The sequence below is a fragment of the Mytilus californianus genome, unplaced genomic scaffold (assembly GCF_021869535.1).
Source record: "Mytilus californianus isolate M0D057914Y unplaced genomic scaffold, xbMytCali1.0.p SCAF_8, whole genome shotgun sequence".
Lineage (NCBI taxonomy): Eukaryota > Metazoa > Mollusca > Bivalvia > Mytilida > Mytilidae > Mytilus > Mytilus californianus.
Genome location: NW_026262734.1, coordinates 32,790,234 through 32,807,640, shown reverse-complemented (window position 1 = coordinate 32,807,640; position 17,407 = coordinate 32,790,234). Strand labels below are relative to the sequence as shown.

General features: G+C 32.5%; 2 protein-coding genes across 4 annotated transcripts in view; one reads left to right on the top strand and one right to left on the bottom strand.

Annotated features, from left to right (window-relative positions):
* Positions 1–1,022, bottom strand: part of LOC127711777 (palmitoyltransferase ZDHHC5-like) — a 34,149-nt gene extending 33,127 nt beyond the window's left edge. For both annotated transcript variants that reach the window (XM_052217901.1, XM_052217902.1), the window contains exon 1: positions 853–1,022. In XM_052217901.1, coding sequence (XP_052073861.1) covers positions 853–944 — 92 coding nt within the window. In that variant the 5' untranslated portion in view covers positions 945–1,022. The remainder of the gene's footprint in view (positions 1–852) is intronic.
* A 231-nt stretch (positions 1,023–1,253) lies between these two features.
* LOC127712125 (uncharacterized) overlaps positions 1,254–17,407 on the top strand; it is a 64,277-nt gene continuing 48,123 nt past the window's right edge. For both annotated transcript variants that reach the window (XM_052218388.1, XM_052218389.1), the window contains exons 1-2: positions 1,254–1,670; positions 12,460–12,525. In XM_052218388.1, the coding sequence (XP_052074348.1) occupies positions 1,530–1,670; positions 12,460–12,525 (207 nt within the window). In that variant the 5' untranslated portion in view covers positions 1,254–1,529. The remainder of the gene's footprint in view (positions 1,671–12,459; positions 12,526–17,407) is intronic.

Below are 17,407 nucleotides of genomic sequence, written 5' to 3'. Positions count from 1 at the left end.
CACAGATGATGCCCTGGCTTGCATATAATGTTATAAAGGGACATAACTCAAGAACGGGAAAAGTGACGCCACCAAAATTCTAACTTGATCTGTGTTTTGTGGTAATAAGCATTGTCTATAAGTTTCATAACATTGATTTGGTTGAGGCAAACTTAAGGTAGAGAAAGGAAACCAAAAATTCAACAATTTTTCCATTTGTTAAGGGGCATAACTCTAGTACAGTAAAAGTGATGCCACCCGAATTCAAACTTGATCTGTCTTTTGTGGTATAAATAAGCATTGTGTATAAGTTTCATAACATTTGGTGGAGGCAAACTAAAGTTAGAAAATAGAAAACAATTTTGGGACGTACGCACAGAAGAGGGTAACACTTAATACCCACTCTGCTACAGCAGGGGCATATAAACAAACTTGAGATTTGGTGCATTAATTTTATTGAGTAAAAATGACATAAAATTATCTCAAAATTATAGTCTACTAATAAAAGTCTATCAGTCTATCTTTTAAAGCAGTAACATATTAATTAAAGTAGAGTTTTAGCTTGTTTAGGGTAATATCAATTCGTTCTCTGATTCTTAAAAGTTTTGGGGTAATCGTGATACCTTTATAGAACAATATCAAGTTCTTTTTTTTTTTAATCGGGTACCATTTCTATAAAACTACAAGAACTTTCACATATTCTGATATTACATGTATTTGTTCAGTGATCTGCACTACAAACTGACAGAATTATGATTTAAAGTGAGTAGACCAGTCCGTATAAGGACAAAAATTCTTTCATTTTCCAGTAGCATTAGAAATATTTTAAAAAATGCAGGTGTAGTAAATAAAAGGGGGGAGTGGTTTACTTACACGAAGGCAAAGAATACTGCTGTTGCTCCGAGCAGTAAACTCCAGGCACAAGTTGCCGGGATTATTTTGGTAGAAAATTCGCATCGTGACATGATATTTAATGGGTTTAAGAGGGGGTATTAGCTTGAATAATCAACCAAGAAAACAAAGATGGCATTCCTTCAGGTTGGGCCGATCCACTGCAAAGTAAACTAATTACACGGAAAAAGAGTAATTTTATTTTATATATACAACATTAGTTTTCAAAAGCTTTTATTTAAATAATGTTATTCGCCCTTATTTTGTGTACTTTCATTTCTATTTAAATCTAAACTGTATAAGTAAAAAAGAAAATAAATAATAGTAAATCAGGTCGCAGCGTATGGATATCATAAATTAGTTCTTCGCACGGGATTGTGGGATAACTAAACGTGCACTTCCGCTTTCGGTTCATCCAAACTAGTTAGGATAATTTCAACTTGGTGACACAAAAATTCATAACATGTCATGATAAAATAGTTGATGTATCCGTAATTTTTGATAAAAATTATGACTATTTTGTGTAAAAATGGCATATTTGAAAATTATAGTGCGTAGATAGTTTTGATTAATTCTTCTTAGTTTCAGTGAAGTTTAAAAGAAACAGTTTTTTTCTGGAGATAGATCAGAAGCATCATATTATATGTGTTCGTGAAGGAATGGGAAATCACAGCTCACATAGTCAAAATGGACATAGTCAAAGGAAAGGATCAGAATCATCAATGGACGCTGGAACTTCGGCTTTGTCCGGTCGGACAGGTTCAAAAAAGAATTCAGCATGTCTGATAAAATTATTTCAGGTACATATTGTAGATATGTGTATACCTTAAATATCTGAAAGGAATCTAGATGGATTCAGTAGGTTTATATTATCTTTTTGTCGAGCCTGGAACATCTATGATGCGAAAGCGAGACATAGCGATCCTAGATTCCATCGTCAGCATCATCAAATTTTAGGTTAATTCTGTGGTAAAAGTTTTTTTTAGACACCAATAACTTATCTAACCTTAATGGATATTTAGTAAATTTGGACACAAGATTTTTTATGACCAAAATTTTGAAACTATTTATTTTAATTTTTCTGTATTTTACTAATAAATGGACTTAGTTTTGTTTTACAGTTAACATTCAGATTAAATTATGTTAGTCTGAGGTTTTAGTCATCAAAAACTTTTTCAAACCTTCATGGAGTTTTATGAAATTTGGACAGAAGCTTGTTAATGACCAAAATACAGTATCCAGAGCAAAATTTTGAAAATATTTATTTCATTTTATCACATTTTACTGATAAATGGACTTAGTTTATTTTTTACAGTTAACCATTGTTAACAAGTAGTAGATAGTGAATCCGGGTCCGTTCGCCCTGATTCATGTTCGCCCTAGTACCTGTTCGCCCTGGGTCCGTTCGCCCTAATTCCTGTTCGCACTGAGTCCGTTCGCCCTGATTTCTATTTTATTTTGTTGTCTTGTATAGTATAAATTATTTGAATTAATTATGTTAAAGTTTGTTGAAAATTAAGCCGAATATTTATGTTGTATTGCTGCTACCAGATAATTATTTTTCTTTTGATTTGCATTAAATAATCTTTCCAGAATATTCATCATGTTGAATGTGGGCAGTATTTTGAAGAAGAAGAAACTGGAGACCAAGTTATCTGTATGGATTTATCTTTGTTGAAACCTTGTAACAATTTCAAAACAATCCAAACAGGTATAACAAGATCCAACTCACTCAACACCTTGAGATCAAAGAAGCCAAGCAGCGAAAACAATTTCCCTTTAGTGTCTTACAATTCTTACATCATTGTTTTAACTCATTCCAAGCTGACTTGTTTATTTAAAAAAAAACAATTTCATTATTAATCCATCAAAACAATAACAACAACAATCAGTGAGATCAAAGACATCGTAATCATACCTAATCAGCATTCTAAATTACAAAACTTTGAATTTTCAGAATACTCAGCCTTTTCTAACTCAGGAATAGATTACCTTAGCTTACCTGTGGCAAAACTTTTAGGAATTTTGGGTCCTCAATGCTCTTCAACTTCGTACTTTATTTGGCCTTTTTGGTTCGAGCGTCACTGATGAGTCTTTTGTAGACGAAACGTACATGTATGTCTGGTGTACATAATTTCAATCCTGGTATCTATAATGAGTTTATCTATAATCAACAGTCATCAAAATTAATTCTGAATAAAAACAATTGTAACAATAAGACAATTAGACTGATTAATGCTCCAAAACAAAAACCTTTTTTTTTATATTAATTTCCATGTTTATTCATGAATTTGGAGAGATATATATTTTTTTAATATTTACTATTTAAATATCTGAATAAGATTATAAAACCTTAAATTATACCATAAATATTAATTTTTTTTTTATAAATTAGAGCGAACGGACCCAGGGCGAACGGACTCTATGGGCGAACGGACTCAGGGCGAACGGACCCAGGGCGAACATGTAATTAGGGCGAACGGACCCGATACCGTAGATAGTCTGGGGTTAAAAGTTTTTCAGTCATCAATTTTTTTGTCAAACCTTCATAGAATTTTGTGAAACTTTGACAGAAGGTTTTATATGATTAAGAGATCATGTCTGAAGTAAACTTTTAAAAATATATTTTTTTTCATTTTCAGTTTTTTTCTGATAGACAAATGATAGATGGACTTAGTATTGTAAAGTTAACATTTACAGACAGTCGGGTTTTTTTTGACATGATGAATTTATAAACAGTCTTGGAATGTTATGAAACTTGGACAGAAGCTAATCTTCAAGACCAAGAAATAGCATATAAAAAAAAGTTTGAATTTTTATATAAATTCTGTATTTTACTAACATATCTATTAAATGGTCTCACTTTTTAAGTCAACATTACACTTTTACACTGACAGCAGCAATCACAGGTGAGACACAGGGTACCATGGAACCCCTTACAATTTTTATTATTAACATAATATGATATACATGTAGACAGGCACATGAGATAGAATCCCATCAAACAAATAACCAAAAGATTGAATAAAAGTTCAGCCAACAGACATGAGTATCATGACTATAGTCTTTTATGAACTTCTTGTATCACATGTAACTTGTATCCTCAATCCTAAAATCACCACTTTACCACAGTTAGACCAAACTGTCAATCATGTACAGCATGTGTACAAGTTCACAAAATACAACAAAGTTCAAATAATCATGATATTACACAGTCAGGAGCTTGTAATTTAGTGGTTGTCTACATAGACAGTCAGGAGCTTGTAATTCAGTGGTTGTCGACATAGACAGTCAGGAGCCTGTAATTCGGTGGTTGTCGTTTGTTGCTGTATATCATATTTGTTTTTTCGTTCATTATTTTGTTCATAAATCAGGCTGTTAGTTTTCTCGTTTGAAATTGTTTTACATTTGTTATTCAGGGCTTTTTATAGCTGACTATGCGGTATGGGTTTTGCTCATTGTTGAAGACCGTATGGTGACCTATATTTGTCAACTTCTATGTCATTTGGTCTCTGGTGGAGAGTTGTCTCATTGGCAATTATACCACATCTGCTTATTTTTATATTGAAAGTTTCAAACTTTCAATTATGTACAACATGTGTACAAATTCACAGAACACAACAAAGTTTAAATAATCATAACATTATACAGGCATGATAAATTTATATGGTAGTTAAGAGCAGTTAATGAATTGGCATCATGCATATGCTTAAACATGATAAATACTTGATTTTTCTAAATTTGCCTAATAAATGTAACAACATTGTCTTCTATCTGGCTACAAATCCAACATATATTATTTTCCTGGTTTTTATACGACCGCAAAAAAATTTTTGTGGTCGTATATTGGTATGACGTTGGCGTCGTCGTCGTCCGGCGTCGTCGTCCGAAGACGCATTAGTTTTCGCACTCTAACTTTAGTTTAAGTGAATGGATCTCTAAGAAATTTTACCATAAGGTTCAATACCACAAAAGGAAGGTGGGGATTGATTTTGGGGGTTATGGTACCAACAGTTAAGGAATTAGGGGCCAAAAAGGGGCCAAAAATAAGCATTTTCTAGATTCCAGACAATAACTGTGGAACGGTGTATGGATCTCTCTGAAATTATACTATAAGTTTCCATACCACAAAGGGATGGTTAGGATTTGCTTTGGGGGGTTATTGCTCAAACCGTTTAAGAATTAGGGGCAAAAAAGGGGGAAAAACAAGGTTGTCCTCATTAATGGACAAATACTTTAGTACAAAACATAATTTAAAGCAGTGTAAGGGAGATAAATCAAATACATCATTGAAATTATCTCCCTTACACTGCTTTTAAATTATGTATAAAGTAATGGTTAATGAACAATTAAGATAATTTAAAACAGTGTAAGGGAGGTAATCAGAATACAATGTTTTGGTTACTTCCCTTACACTGCTTTTAAATTATGTTTAAAGAAATGCATATTTATAAAGGAAGACCAGTATGGTGCATTAGATTTGTAAAATCTTTGACCACATTTATTTATTTGTTATGCCGAATCTAACCGTGTATTTAGATTTTTAATTTTGGGTCCAGTTTTCAAATTGGTCTACACTAAGGTCCAAAGGGTCCAAAGTTAAACTTTGTTTAATTTTAACAAAAATTGAATATATGGGGTTCTTTGATATGCTGAATCTAAACATGTATTTAGATTTTTGATTTTTGGCCCAGTTTTCAAGTTGGTCCAATTTGGGGTCCAAAATTAAACTTTGTTTGATTTCAACAAAAATTGAATATATGGGGTTCTTTGATATGCTGCATCTAACCATGTATTTAGATTTTTTATTTGTGGACCCCACTATCAAATTGGTTCATATTGAGGTCAAAAGGGTCCAAAATTAAACTTTGTTTGATTTCATCAAAAATTTAATTATTGGGGTTCTTTGATATGCCAAATCTAACCGTGTATTTAGATTTTTAATTTTGGGTCCCGTTTTTTAAATTGGTCTACATTAAGGTCCAAAGGGTCCAATTAAACTTAGTTTGATTTTAACAAAAATTGAATTCTTGGGGTTCTTTGATATGCTGAATCTAAACATGTGTTTAGATTTTTGATTATGGGCCCAGTTTTCAAGTTGGTCCAAGTTGGGGTCCAAAATTAAACTTTGTTTGATTTCAACAAAAATTGAATATATGGGGTTCTTTGATATGCTGAATCTAAACATGTATTTAGATTTTAGATTTTTGGCCCAGTTTTCAAGTTGGTCCAAATTGGGGTCCAAAATTAAACTTTGTTTGATTTCAACAAAAATTGAATATATGGGGTTCTTTGATATGCTGAATCTTACCATGTATTTAGATTTTTTATTTGTGGGCCCGCTATCAAATTGGTTCATATTGAGGTCAAAAGGGTCCAAAATTTAACTTTGTTTGATTTCATCAAAAATTTAATTATTGGGGTTCTTTGATATGCCAAATCTAACCGTGTATTTAGATTTTTAATTTTGGGTCCCGTTTTTTGAATTGGTCTACATTAAGGTCCAAAGGGTCCAAATTAAACTTAGTTTGATTTTAACAAAAAATGAATTTTTGGGGTTCTTTGATATGCTGAATCTAAACCTGTGTTGAGATTTTTGATTATGGGACCAGTTTTCAAGTTGGTCCAAGTTGGGGTCCAAAATTAAACTTTGTTTGATTTCAACAAAAATTGAATATATGGGGTTATTTGATATGCTGAATCTAAACATGTATTTAGATTTTAGATTTTTGGCCCAGTTTTCAAGTTGGTCCAAATTGGGGTCCAAAATTAAACTTTGTTTGAATTCAACAAAAATTGAATATATGGGGTTCTTTGATATGCTGAATCTTACCATGTATTTAGAATTTTTATTTGTGGGCCCGCTATCAAATTGGTTCATATTGAGGTCAAAAGGGTCCAAAATTAAACTTTGTTTGATTTCATCAAAAATTGAATTATTGGGGTTCTTTGATATGCCAAATCTAACCGTGTTTTTTAGATTTTTAATTTTGGGTCCCGTTTTTTTTAATTGGTCTACATTAAGGTCCAAAGGGTCCAAAATTAAACTTAGTTTGATTTTAACAAAAATTGAATTCTTGGGGTACTTTGATATGCTGAATCTAAACATGTGTTTAGATTTTTGATTATGGGACCAGTTTTCAAGTTTGTCCAAGTTGGGGTCCAAAATTAAACTTTGTTTGAATTCAACAAAAATTGAATATATGGGGTTCTTTGATATGCTGAATCTAACCATGTATTTTGATTTTGGACATTGGACCATAATAGGTAAATTAAAAAAATTGAAGTTCTTAGACCACATTCTTTCTATGTCAGAAACCTATGCTGTGTCAAATATTTAATCACAATCCAAATTCAGAGCTGTATCAAGCTTGAATGGTGTGTCCATACTTGCCCCAACTGTTCAGGGTTCGACCTCTGCGGTCGTATCAAACTGCGCCCAGAGAAGCATTTTATTAAAATTGCAACAAACCACTCATTTAACAACTAAATCTATACCAAATACGAAATCTTGTCCTGAAACAAATTTCTATTAAAAAAGGAAAAATGAAATGAAAAATCCTGCATATAAAATTTTTGCTAACCCAAGGTTGCCCAATACTACTGCCAACGACTGCTTGTACTTAATATGCTTAGAGCTTATTTCCTAATGCTTGCAGAGTAAGACTTTGGTTGGCTTGCTTGCTTTGTTTGTATTAATATGATAAACGTTTACTCAAGCTTTGTAATTAAGATTGACATCTGAACACAATATAGATAGGCATAGTTAAACCTGTATATATTATATTTAAATTTGATTGGATGTTATCCCAATTACAATTGTACAATATTCAAACAAAGCAAGCAAGCTAACCAAAGTCTTGCGCTACATGCGTTAGGAAAATAGCTCTAACAAGACCGTATTATAGATGGTCAGTGAATGAATATATTTTGTGGGGTTAACCATGTTAACTGCATACATGTTGTGTGTGTATTTCATGTATGATTATACAATGTATTAGATCATTACATTAAATGGTTAGAAAAGAGTTGATGTCTGTAAATATATTGCTGAGGCTTTCAGAAATTTGTCCTTATTTTAGGATTAAGAGTTTAATGATAAATGCAGGATATCCAGTTACATTTAATGACATGTGTAAGTTATTTAAAATACATGTACCAACTCTAGAAAAGTCTGAATAAAGTTTTTTATTTTGTATTATGGTACATCAACATAATGCGTGTATCTTTTGTTCTGTTGTTTACCCTTGCAGATACCTTTGTGACATGTTGTAAAGACAGAACAAAATCCTTTTTACACATATATGTACTGATTTTTTGTCTAAGGGACCTTTTAACATTGTTTAGCAATTCTTTGAGTTTTGGGTATCAGATAAGAAATATGAATTGAAAAAAAAGAACCTTTTTATCAACTGTACATTACATTCATAATCATAGATTGTACGTCATATCACTCTTTGCAGTGAAATTTCACAGTGAATGCTGGTGATTGTTTATGTTGTTGGTGATTCATTTTAATATACATGTTACGTATATATTACTCAGTATTTTAATAAGTCATCAACTTGATCAAGTATACATAAAATTGAGAATGGAAACGGGGAATGTGTCATAGAGACAACAACCCGATCAAAGAGCAGAAAACAGCCGAAAGCCACCAATTGGTCTTCAACACAGCGAGAAAATCCCGCTTCCGGAGGTTGTATGCATGTATGTAAAAGGGGTAATTCAGATTGTTGTCACCTAAAATCGACAGCAATAACCCTGTTTTACTGATTCACTCAACAATATGGTTCTGTAAGTGATTTTGAACAGAGTGTGCAATAATCAGGTTATATTATGAAAAATGTTGAAAATCTGAATGTTCATTCAATGATAGGTATGATTGACCCAGGGTTCTCACTAAGGATTTTGAAGGCTAGTCCAGGGACTTACCATATTTCGCCATGCAGAGTCCAACAGTAAGAAGCAATGTTATCAGTATATATACCAGTAGTTTAGTTAATGATTGAAGTCTCCCTTTCAAAACTTGTAGAGCAAGGAAATGACATCAAACTTAGTTTTTAAACTTAACTTGGCTCAGTTGATACAACATTTTACATCAAGATGCATGTTTGGACTGACAAGTTTTGAAAATGGTAAGTGCAGACAGATTTTCATGAGTCCAGGACTCATGGACTCGCCTTACATGCCTTAGTAAGACCCTGTTGACCTTTGTTAGATAGAACATCAACATGTCATCTTTTAGCCGCTATTTCTCAATAGGTCAGTTCTGTTTACAAATGGATTGTTATTGGTATTCAAACAAGACGTTAGTTATTTAAACAAGACAGTAGTTGTTAAAAACTTATTGCTGTAGTGACCTTATATTAACCCAAGCCTCATAATTTTGATGTCACCAGCTATAAGTTTTAAATTTTTTTAAAAAGCAAACTTTTGTAGCAGTTTACATTGAATTATTATAACAGGGGGAGATTTGGGAATGTCAGAGGGGTCACTGTACCCCCCTGCTTAAATCAGGGGGAAAAAATTTGTTGTGCCAAATTTGTGTAACATTTATTATGGTTGTGTCCCCTAATTTTAAATCTGAGATTTACGTCTGATTGACCAATTGCAAAAAAAAAGTTATGGTCAGGTTATGTCTATACATATATTCACCGTTGTTCAAAATGACAATAAATAAATCCACCAAAAGGCAAAACGGTTGATGAATAATTCCAATTTTGAAGTATTAATTATTTCATTGTTGAGTAATAATAAATGGCACCAATTTCATTAACCATGAGGGAATGCCTCTGTCATGTCTGTCATGTCTTTTGTAATGTTAAATTTTACAAATTTCTTGCAGAAGGAAAATAATGATATTTTAAAATTGTTTGATTTGAAAAATAAATTTTCTATTCTAATTGCTAAAAGAATAACTTTTATTTAAATACTTGTACATGTACTTGGGCCATGTTGGGTCAATTTGTAACTACATGTTATAAATAAATGACGTACAATGGATATAAGTACAGGAGTGATACCAATGATTCGATGTATTGTATTTATAAATAATAAATAAATGACGTACAATGGGTATAAGTATAGGTGCTGTGACAGAAAATGTAAAAGAACATAAACATATTTGTAACCTAAACATCCTAGTAGGAAATTAACATATTTAATCATGTTGTATACTTGTAATAATGTAGAGAATTATAATACATAACATACATGTACTGATACGTCTTTAAACATGTTAAGTATTTCTCATTTTTTGTTTCAATCATCATTAGAACTAAGGTCATTCACATTTCATGAAAGCGGATATGATAGAGGCATACATTAAGTCATACCACATTTATCATTCTGAAATTATATGGATTAAAAAAAAACTACTTGTGGACCTGTTTAATATTGATTCTGAGTAAGACATTTAAATTTGTATAGTCATTCAAGTAGAAAAGACAGAATAGGTTTAAATAAATATAACACGAAAGGTTAAAAAACTGTATGGTCTAAATTTGAGACAGGAAATATATATAGGATAGGTACAAATGTATCCCTAATATTTTTATTAACTTTTGTTGTTTGGCAATATTCATGCAGTGGGATATCCAGTGAACGAAAACAAAAGAAAATTCACTCTTCTTATGACGAGTCGAGAAAGTCAATAATAAAACAATACTGGTGACGATACGGATCAAAAGTTATTTCTAAATAATAATTGTACATTTTAAAGAAATTATTTGTTAAACTGTGTTGTTAAAAATAATCATGCAAATACCCGATGTTTTATGTTCAGTTTTTGTACAAGTTTTGTACAAGTATTTGCGGTTTTCTCGATCTATTCACATTCAATGTTTACATTGAGATAAGGTCTGTTTGATTTTGCTTAGTAACTTAATTTCAAAAGTGCCAATTTTTGCTGCATATCCACAATGATATCAATCAATTCCTTTGGAATTTTTTCCCTGACTTTCTCTGATCTAGCTGTATATATATATACGAAAAATTAGCATGTTCCAGAGAGGTATACAGACAGTAAAAATATAAATTGAAGTTGGTACTCCAGGAAATTTATTCGCATAGCAACATTTTAAACCAATTTTACCCCAAGCGTCTATAGCCTGCTACTCAAGGAGGAAAATGATAACATTGAGAGGAAGTTTTGTTTTTATTTCAATTTACTTCTATTTTTACTATTTACCAGAACGTTTTTCCATGAATCCATAATTGATAGGGTCCTTGCTAAAATGGTGCAAACAAACATTTGAGAAGATCTTGTTTTCAGTGTTTTCAGTGGAGGTAATATTTTGTCACTAGATTTCCCACTGCATGATAAATAAAGCAATGTTATTAACACAATTAATCACAACCATTCAAATCTTGATGGCTGAAGACTTTTTTCACCTTTATACTGTAAAACCATTTATACTGTTTTAATCATTATTATTGAAACAAAAAGTAAATATTTTTTTTTTTTTTTTAAAGGCTGGGCATTCATGTTGTATAGATACTTCTTCCATGATCTGAATTGAAAATGACAGAATTTGGAACTTTTGTAGAAGCTATCCCAAATCTTATATGATATAGATTCTCAAATAAACAAGTATTGTTATGACTGACAATTAAATCTTGAGTGTCACATAGGGTACTGTAATTCTGTAATCAAACCATTGTTTAGACTTTTTCCCTTTATGGCTGATTTTTGTTCTGGAGTTTATTTTTCTATGTTAGAATTGAAAGAAGGAGACAAAAACTATCAAACAGGATACTATTTGTTATAATATGATAAATAAAATACAGTTTAAGAAAAAAATTGACATTTATAGTTTCAGATAAAAATTTAATGCCCATAAAAATGAAAGATAAGTACATTCTTTTCTTTGAGAAACATTGAGAAATGAAAAATCGTGATGAGTTGTGTCATCAAATAGTTTCATCCTCTGCTGTCCTTTCAACAAAGCCAAGAGTACAAGTGACGTATGTACAAACAATAAAAGATAAAAACATCAGAGTCAACTATGTCAATAAAATGAATAAGGAGGAAGTTAAAAGACTAGAGACATAAGGTTTTATTAGAAGAGATATTTTTTTTTACAAAAGCATATAGATACCAGGTGAGCAGCAAAAGCTGTGTGGAACCTCAAGTTAAAGTTTGGTGACTTTTTGAGTCACAACTGTAAATATATCATAAGTTCTATTTTATGTACTTATATATATATATCTTTTGTCTCCTGATAGTATGCTATCCTCAAGTGGGGAAGGTCATGGATTCAATTCCTGGCTGGGTCAAACCAAAGACTTAAAAATTGGAATTGCTTATTTACAGCTTTGAAACATGTCTTCCTGCAGATTGTTACCATTATAAATGGCTCAGTGTGTCAATCTAGTACAAAGCAGGGTTCAAGTCCTTATCATATTAACATCTTGAATTTTATGCATTTAAATTACCTCTGCCATCATTACATCCATCCTAGTTAAGATATTTATATTTCTAAGTGGATATACTATACTATTAAGTATATTTTTCAAATCATGAAATGTATATGAACAAAACATTAATTAAAATTAAATAAATTTATGTTAATTTTGTTGTTGCAGAAATTAGAACTAACAGCTGATGAAAACAACCACCATCCAGGAGAACTGACCAGAACTACTTTTGAGGTATGTACTGAAGATTATATTTGTGTGTTGCTTTCAATTAATACCTGAACAATTTGATTTTTGATATACCAAGGAATGCAAAAAATAATTTAAGAGGGTCTGGATGGGGGATCATTCATTTCTTTATTCTTTATCTTTTTTAGACCATTTTTCTCTATTCTTTATTTATTAAGTCTCCCAAACGAAGTTTGGGAAGACTTATTGTTTTTGCTCAGTTCTTATTATTATTATTATTCTTCTTCCTCTTCCTCTTCCTCTTCCGCCGCTTTTAAATCTGAACTTGTCCGCACCCGTTCTCCAAAACCGCTTGTCAGATTAACTTAGGGTTTCACAATATGTTAGACTAACATGTCTAGTGGTGCAATCAGGGTTTTGTTTGTGCAATGGGGTTTATAAAGGGGTACTTTGAGGGGCAAAAAGAAAAGAGGGTTTTACTATAGAACCCTATGGGATTTTATTTTTTAAAATTTTCAAATGATTATAAATTGAAAACCGTTTGTGATAGACACAATCTTTTTAATTGAAAATGTTCTAAATGACAAAACCCATTAAATGAAATACAGGGTTAGTCCCCAGGGGTCATCCCCACCCCCTGCCATTTAAGAAAGTTCTAATACCTTGTAAGAGGTCAAGATCCCCACCCCTAAACCATATATATTATGGTTTGTCATGCTAAGATGGTTTGAATGATATACAGGGTTAGTCCCCAGGGGTCATCCTGACCCCCTGCCATTTGAGAAAGTTCTAATATCTTGTAAATGGTCGAGATCCCCATCCCTAAACCATATATATTCTGGTTTGTCATGCTAAGATGGTTTGAATGATATACAGGGTTAGACCCCAGGGGTCATCCCGACCCCCTGCCATTTGAGAAAGTTCTAATATCTTGTAAATGGTTGAGATCCCCACCCCTAAACCATATATATTCTGGTTTGTCATGATAAAGCACATAAAATGAAATACAGGGTTAGTCCCCAGGGGTCACCCCCACCCCATGCCATTTAAGAAAGTTCTAATATCTTGTAAGTGGTCAAGATCCCCACCCCTAAACCATATATATTCTGGTTTGTCATGCTAAGATGGTTTGAATGATATACAGATTAGTCCCCAGGGGTCATCCCGACCCCCTGCCATTTGAGAAAGTTCTAATATCTTGTAAATGGTCGAGATCCCCACCCCTAAACCATATATATTATGGTTTGTCATGATAAAGCAAATCAAATGAAATACAGGGTTAGTCCCCAGGGGTCACCCCCACCCTATGCCATGTAAGAAAGTTATAATATCTTGTAAGTGGTCAAGATCCCCACCCCTAAACCATATATATTCTGGTTTGTCATGCTAAGATGGTTTGAATGATATACAGGGTTAGTCCCAAGGGGTCATCCCTACCCCTGCCATTTGAGAAAGTTCTAATATCTTGTAAATGGTCGAGATCCCCACTCTTAAACCATATATATTCTGGTTTGTCATGATTAAGCACATGAAATGAAATACAGGGTTAGTCCCCAGGGGTCACCCCCACCCCATGCCATTAAAGAAAGTTCTAATATCTTGTAAGTGGTCAAGATCCCCACCCCTAAACCATATATATTCTGGTTTGTCATGCTAAGATGGTTTGAATGATATACAGGGTTAGTCCCCAGGGGTTATCCCAACCCCCTGCCTTTTGAGAAAGTTCTAATATCTTGTAAATGGTTGAGATCCCCACCCCTAAACCATATATATTCTGGTTTGTCATGCCAAGATGATATGAATGATATACAGGGTTAGTCCTTAGGCATCACTAATTCAAATAACTTTACTGGACCAAACCAATTTTCACTGGACTTTGCCCAATGTCAGGCGACCCTGGGAATTACGAATTATGGGAGCTTCGTTTGGGAGACTTCGTAACAGCATCCTGTTACAATCATTTCTTGTTTTGCCCATTATTCTCTATTGTTTATTTTGTTCTTTTTTTTTCTCTATTGTTTTTTTTTTCTTTTTTTTCTCTATTGTTTTTTTTTTTGTGGTGTTTTTTGCCCTTGATTCTGTGCTTTTTGTCCGTTATGGTCTATTCTGTAAACCCTTTCCACACCCTCATTTAAGGATCACTTCCATTAATGCTTTAAGATAGTTATTATATTTTCATCACCCCAGGCCCTTGAAGAGAGAAATACCATTTGTATAGATTTTAAAATTTTTTATGGGATTCATTTTGCCCCTCGTAGGTATTAAACAAGGACATCTAATCACAATACATGAAGTTTTTTAAGTGTACAGGAATGATCATCTACACATCTCTTACGTATAACATGTATAATTACAGGATGCTATTCTATTTTTAGGATCATACAATCACTATACATGTATTCCTACTGTCCTTCACATAATGGTCTGTCATATATGAATTTTTTAAAAAATTTTCTCAGGAACTACCCGGTAACAATCAAAATTACCGGAAATTTATTATCAAGTTTCATGTGAGCATGCTACATGTATGCCATGTTGTTTGGTTAAACAACTTCCTTTTTACAGAAAAAAAAGCTCAAAGTACATTGTTCTCAGAAAATTTCTTCTAAGGTTGTGCTTTTAATTTTTGATTTGGATGGTTTGTCATGAATATGTAGGCCTACATATAGTACGTAGATTCAAAATAGATCTGAGTTGAACATTTATAAGATGGTATAATTTTATTCGTTGATCTGTATTCGACCTTAAAGTCATGTTGAAGTATATTCATCATGTTCATGCAAAACTAAGAAAAAGACTAAAGGAAAAATTATCAAGTTTCCAGAATGAAATCTTGCATTTTAAACTATTTATTTTAATCCTTGCAGCATTCCATAAATAATCCCTTATATTACATGTATTACAATGAGGGTTGTGGTATTAATGTAACTTAGCCATGTTAAGGCAATATGTTGCAAACTTAAAATTAAAATTGCTTTTCAAATAGATCAACAATAACTGTTCACTGTTGCGTTATATTATTAAATAGAGTGAAATTGCTTACTTGCTTATTTGGCCTCTATACTTAAATTTTTGTCAATAATGATCTTATATACAAATTACATGCAGTGCCTAATTTGGGGGAAATGCCACATCATTATTACTTAATAATAAGAAGCAATGTGATGCTTAATGAAACTGCAGGATGATATTGGCTTAGCAATTTTAAATGTATAGCTTTAGTTCATTTCAACATGATTTTATTTGTTACCTCGGAAAAGGTTCATATTCAATTTACAATTAATTTATAATTTATTCATGTAATCAAAATATCATTGGGTGATACATTGATGTTCAGTGTAGTACACGACTGTTTGTATGAGACATGATGTAAATCCTTAATATAAGAAATGTTGATATGTTACTTATTTAGTAAACAGGGGAAAAGATTATATCATAAGATTAACATTACCATAACAGATTTTATTGAAAAAGAATCAGTTTTGGCAATTTTATATATTTCATTCATAATTTATTACTCAATAAAATGTTATGTTGGCTTAGGTGGCTTAAACTGAATGTTGTTATTACAGGATTAACCCAATAAGTTATATGCAGACAGTTAACATTTCTATTCGAAAGTCCATCTTGTAAGAGGATTAGAGGATTTATACATTCATCTAATCATTATTGAGTAGAAACGATAAATCATCTATTACGATGCTGTTAAATGTTAACCGTACAAATATGCCCTTTAGCTGCAGTTAAGTCACTATTACCTAACATCTCGCAATACCAGAGATATTTTAGTCTTAGAGGTTTTCCCCTTCAGTCCATTCCATGGAAACTTAGGATATATCATTGCTATTTCATCACTGTAATCCATTTTATGGGCATCTTGAAAAAAAAATTTATGGGCTCTCTGACATTCAGTCAAACTTACAAATTCTCTCTGATTGAACATCTTTATTGAAAACCATTTAGCCTGACCAATACATGTATTGTCAAGCCTGGTATCTGGACTGATAGTTTATGTTACTGGATATGTCAGAAGATTTTATGTCTGCATAAACTATTTGTATAAAGCTTTATATTTCAAAAGGTATAGACTAGAAGAGCTGGAAGCTTCATATCTTTTATACAGATGCCTTTTGTTCTTAAGTTCTGTCTGGCCTATGTCTGTTGCCGTTGACTTGATTTTTGCCTTGCCTAGACGGAATCAAAAAGCGAGACATAGGTATGCTGTTTCTGGCGGCGGTGGTGGCAGCGTCAACAATGTATTAGTTTGTGATTAGGTCTAGTTTATGGTGAACCACTAGTGGTAGGTCAATAATATTTGGTATGCAGTTGTATAAGCATTGGCGCATCTCATTACCATGGAGATTATTTGGCCCTGCCCCCTCAGTCATGGTTTATTGACTTTGAAACTTTGCTTAGTTCACATGTATTAGTTTGTGATTAGGTCAGTTTATGGGGAACCACGAGTGGTAGGTCAATGATATTTGGTATGCAATTGTATAAGCATTGGCATATCTCATTTCCATGGAGATTATTTGACCCCGCCCCATCAGTCATGGTCTATTGACTTTGAAATGTTTGCTTAGTTTTCATGTATTAGTTTGTGATTAGGTCAGTTTATGGGGAACCACTAGTGGTAGGTCAATGATATTTGGTATGCAGTTGTATAAGCATTGGCATATCTTATTTCCATGGAGATTATTTGGCCCCACCCCTTCTGTCATGGTCTATTGACTTTGAAACGTTTGCTTAGTTTTCATGTATTAGTTTGTGATAAGGTCAGTTTATGGGGAACTACTAGTGGTAGGTCAATGATATTTGGTATGCAGTTGTATAAACATTAGCATATCTCATTCCATGGAGATTATTTGGCCCTGCCCCTTAAGTCATGGTCTATTGACTCGGAAACTTTTGCTTAGTTTACAAGTTA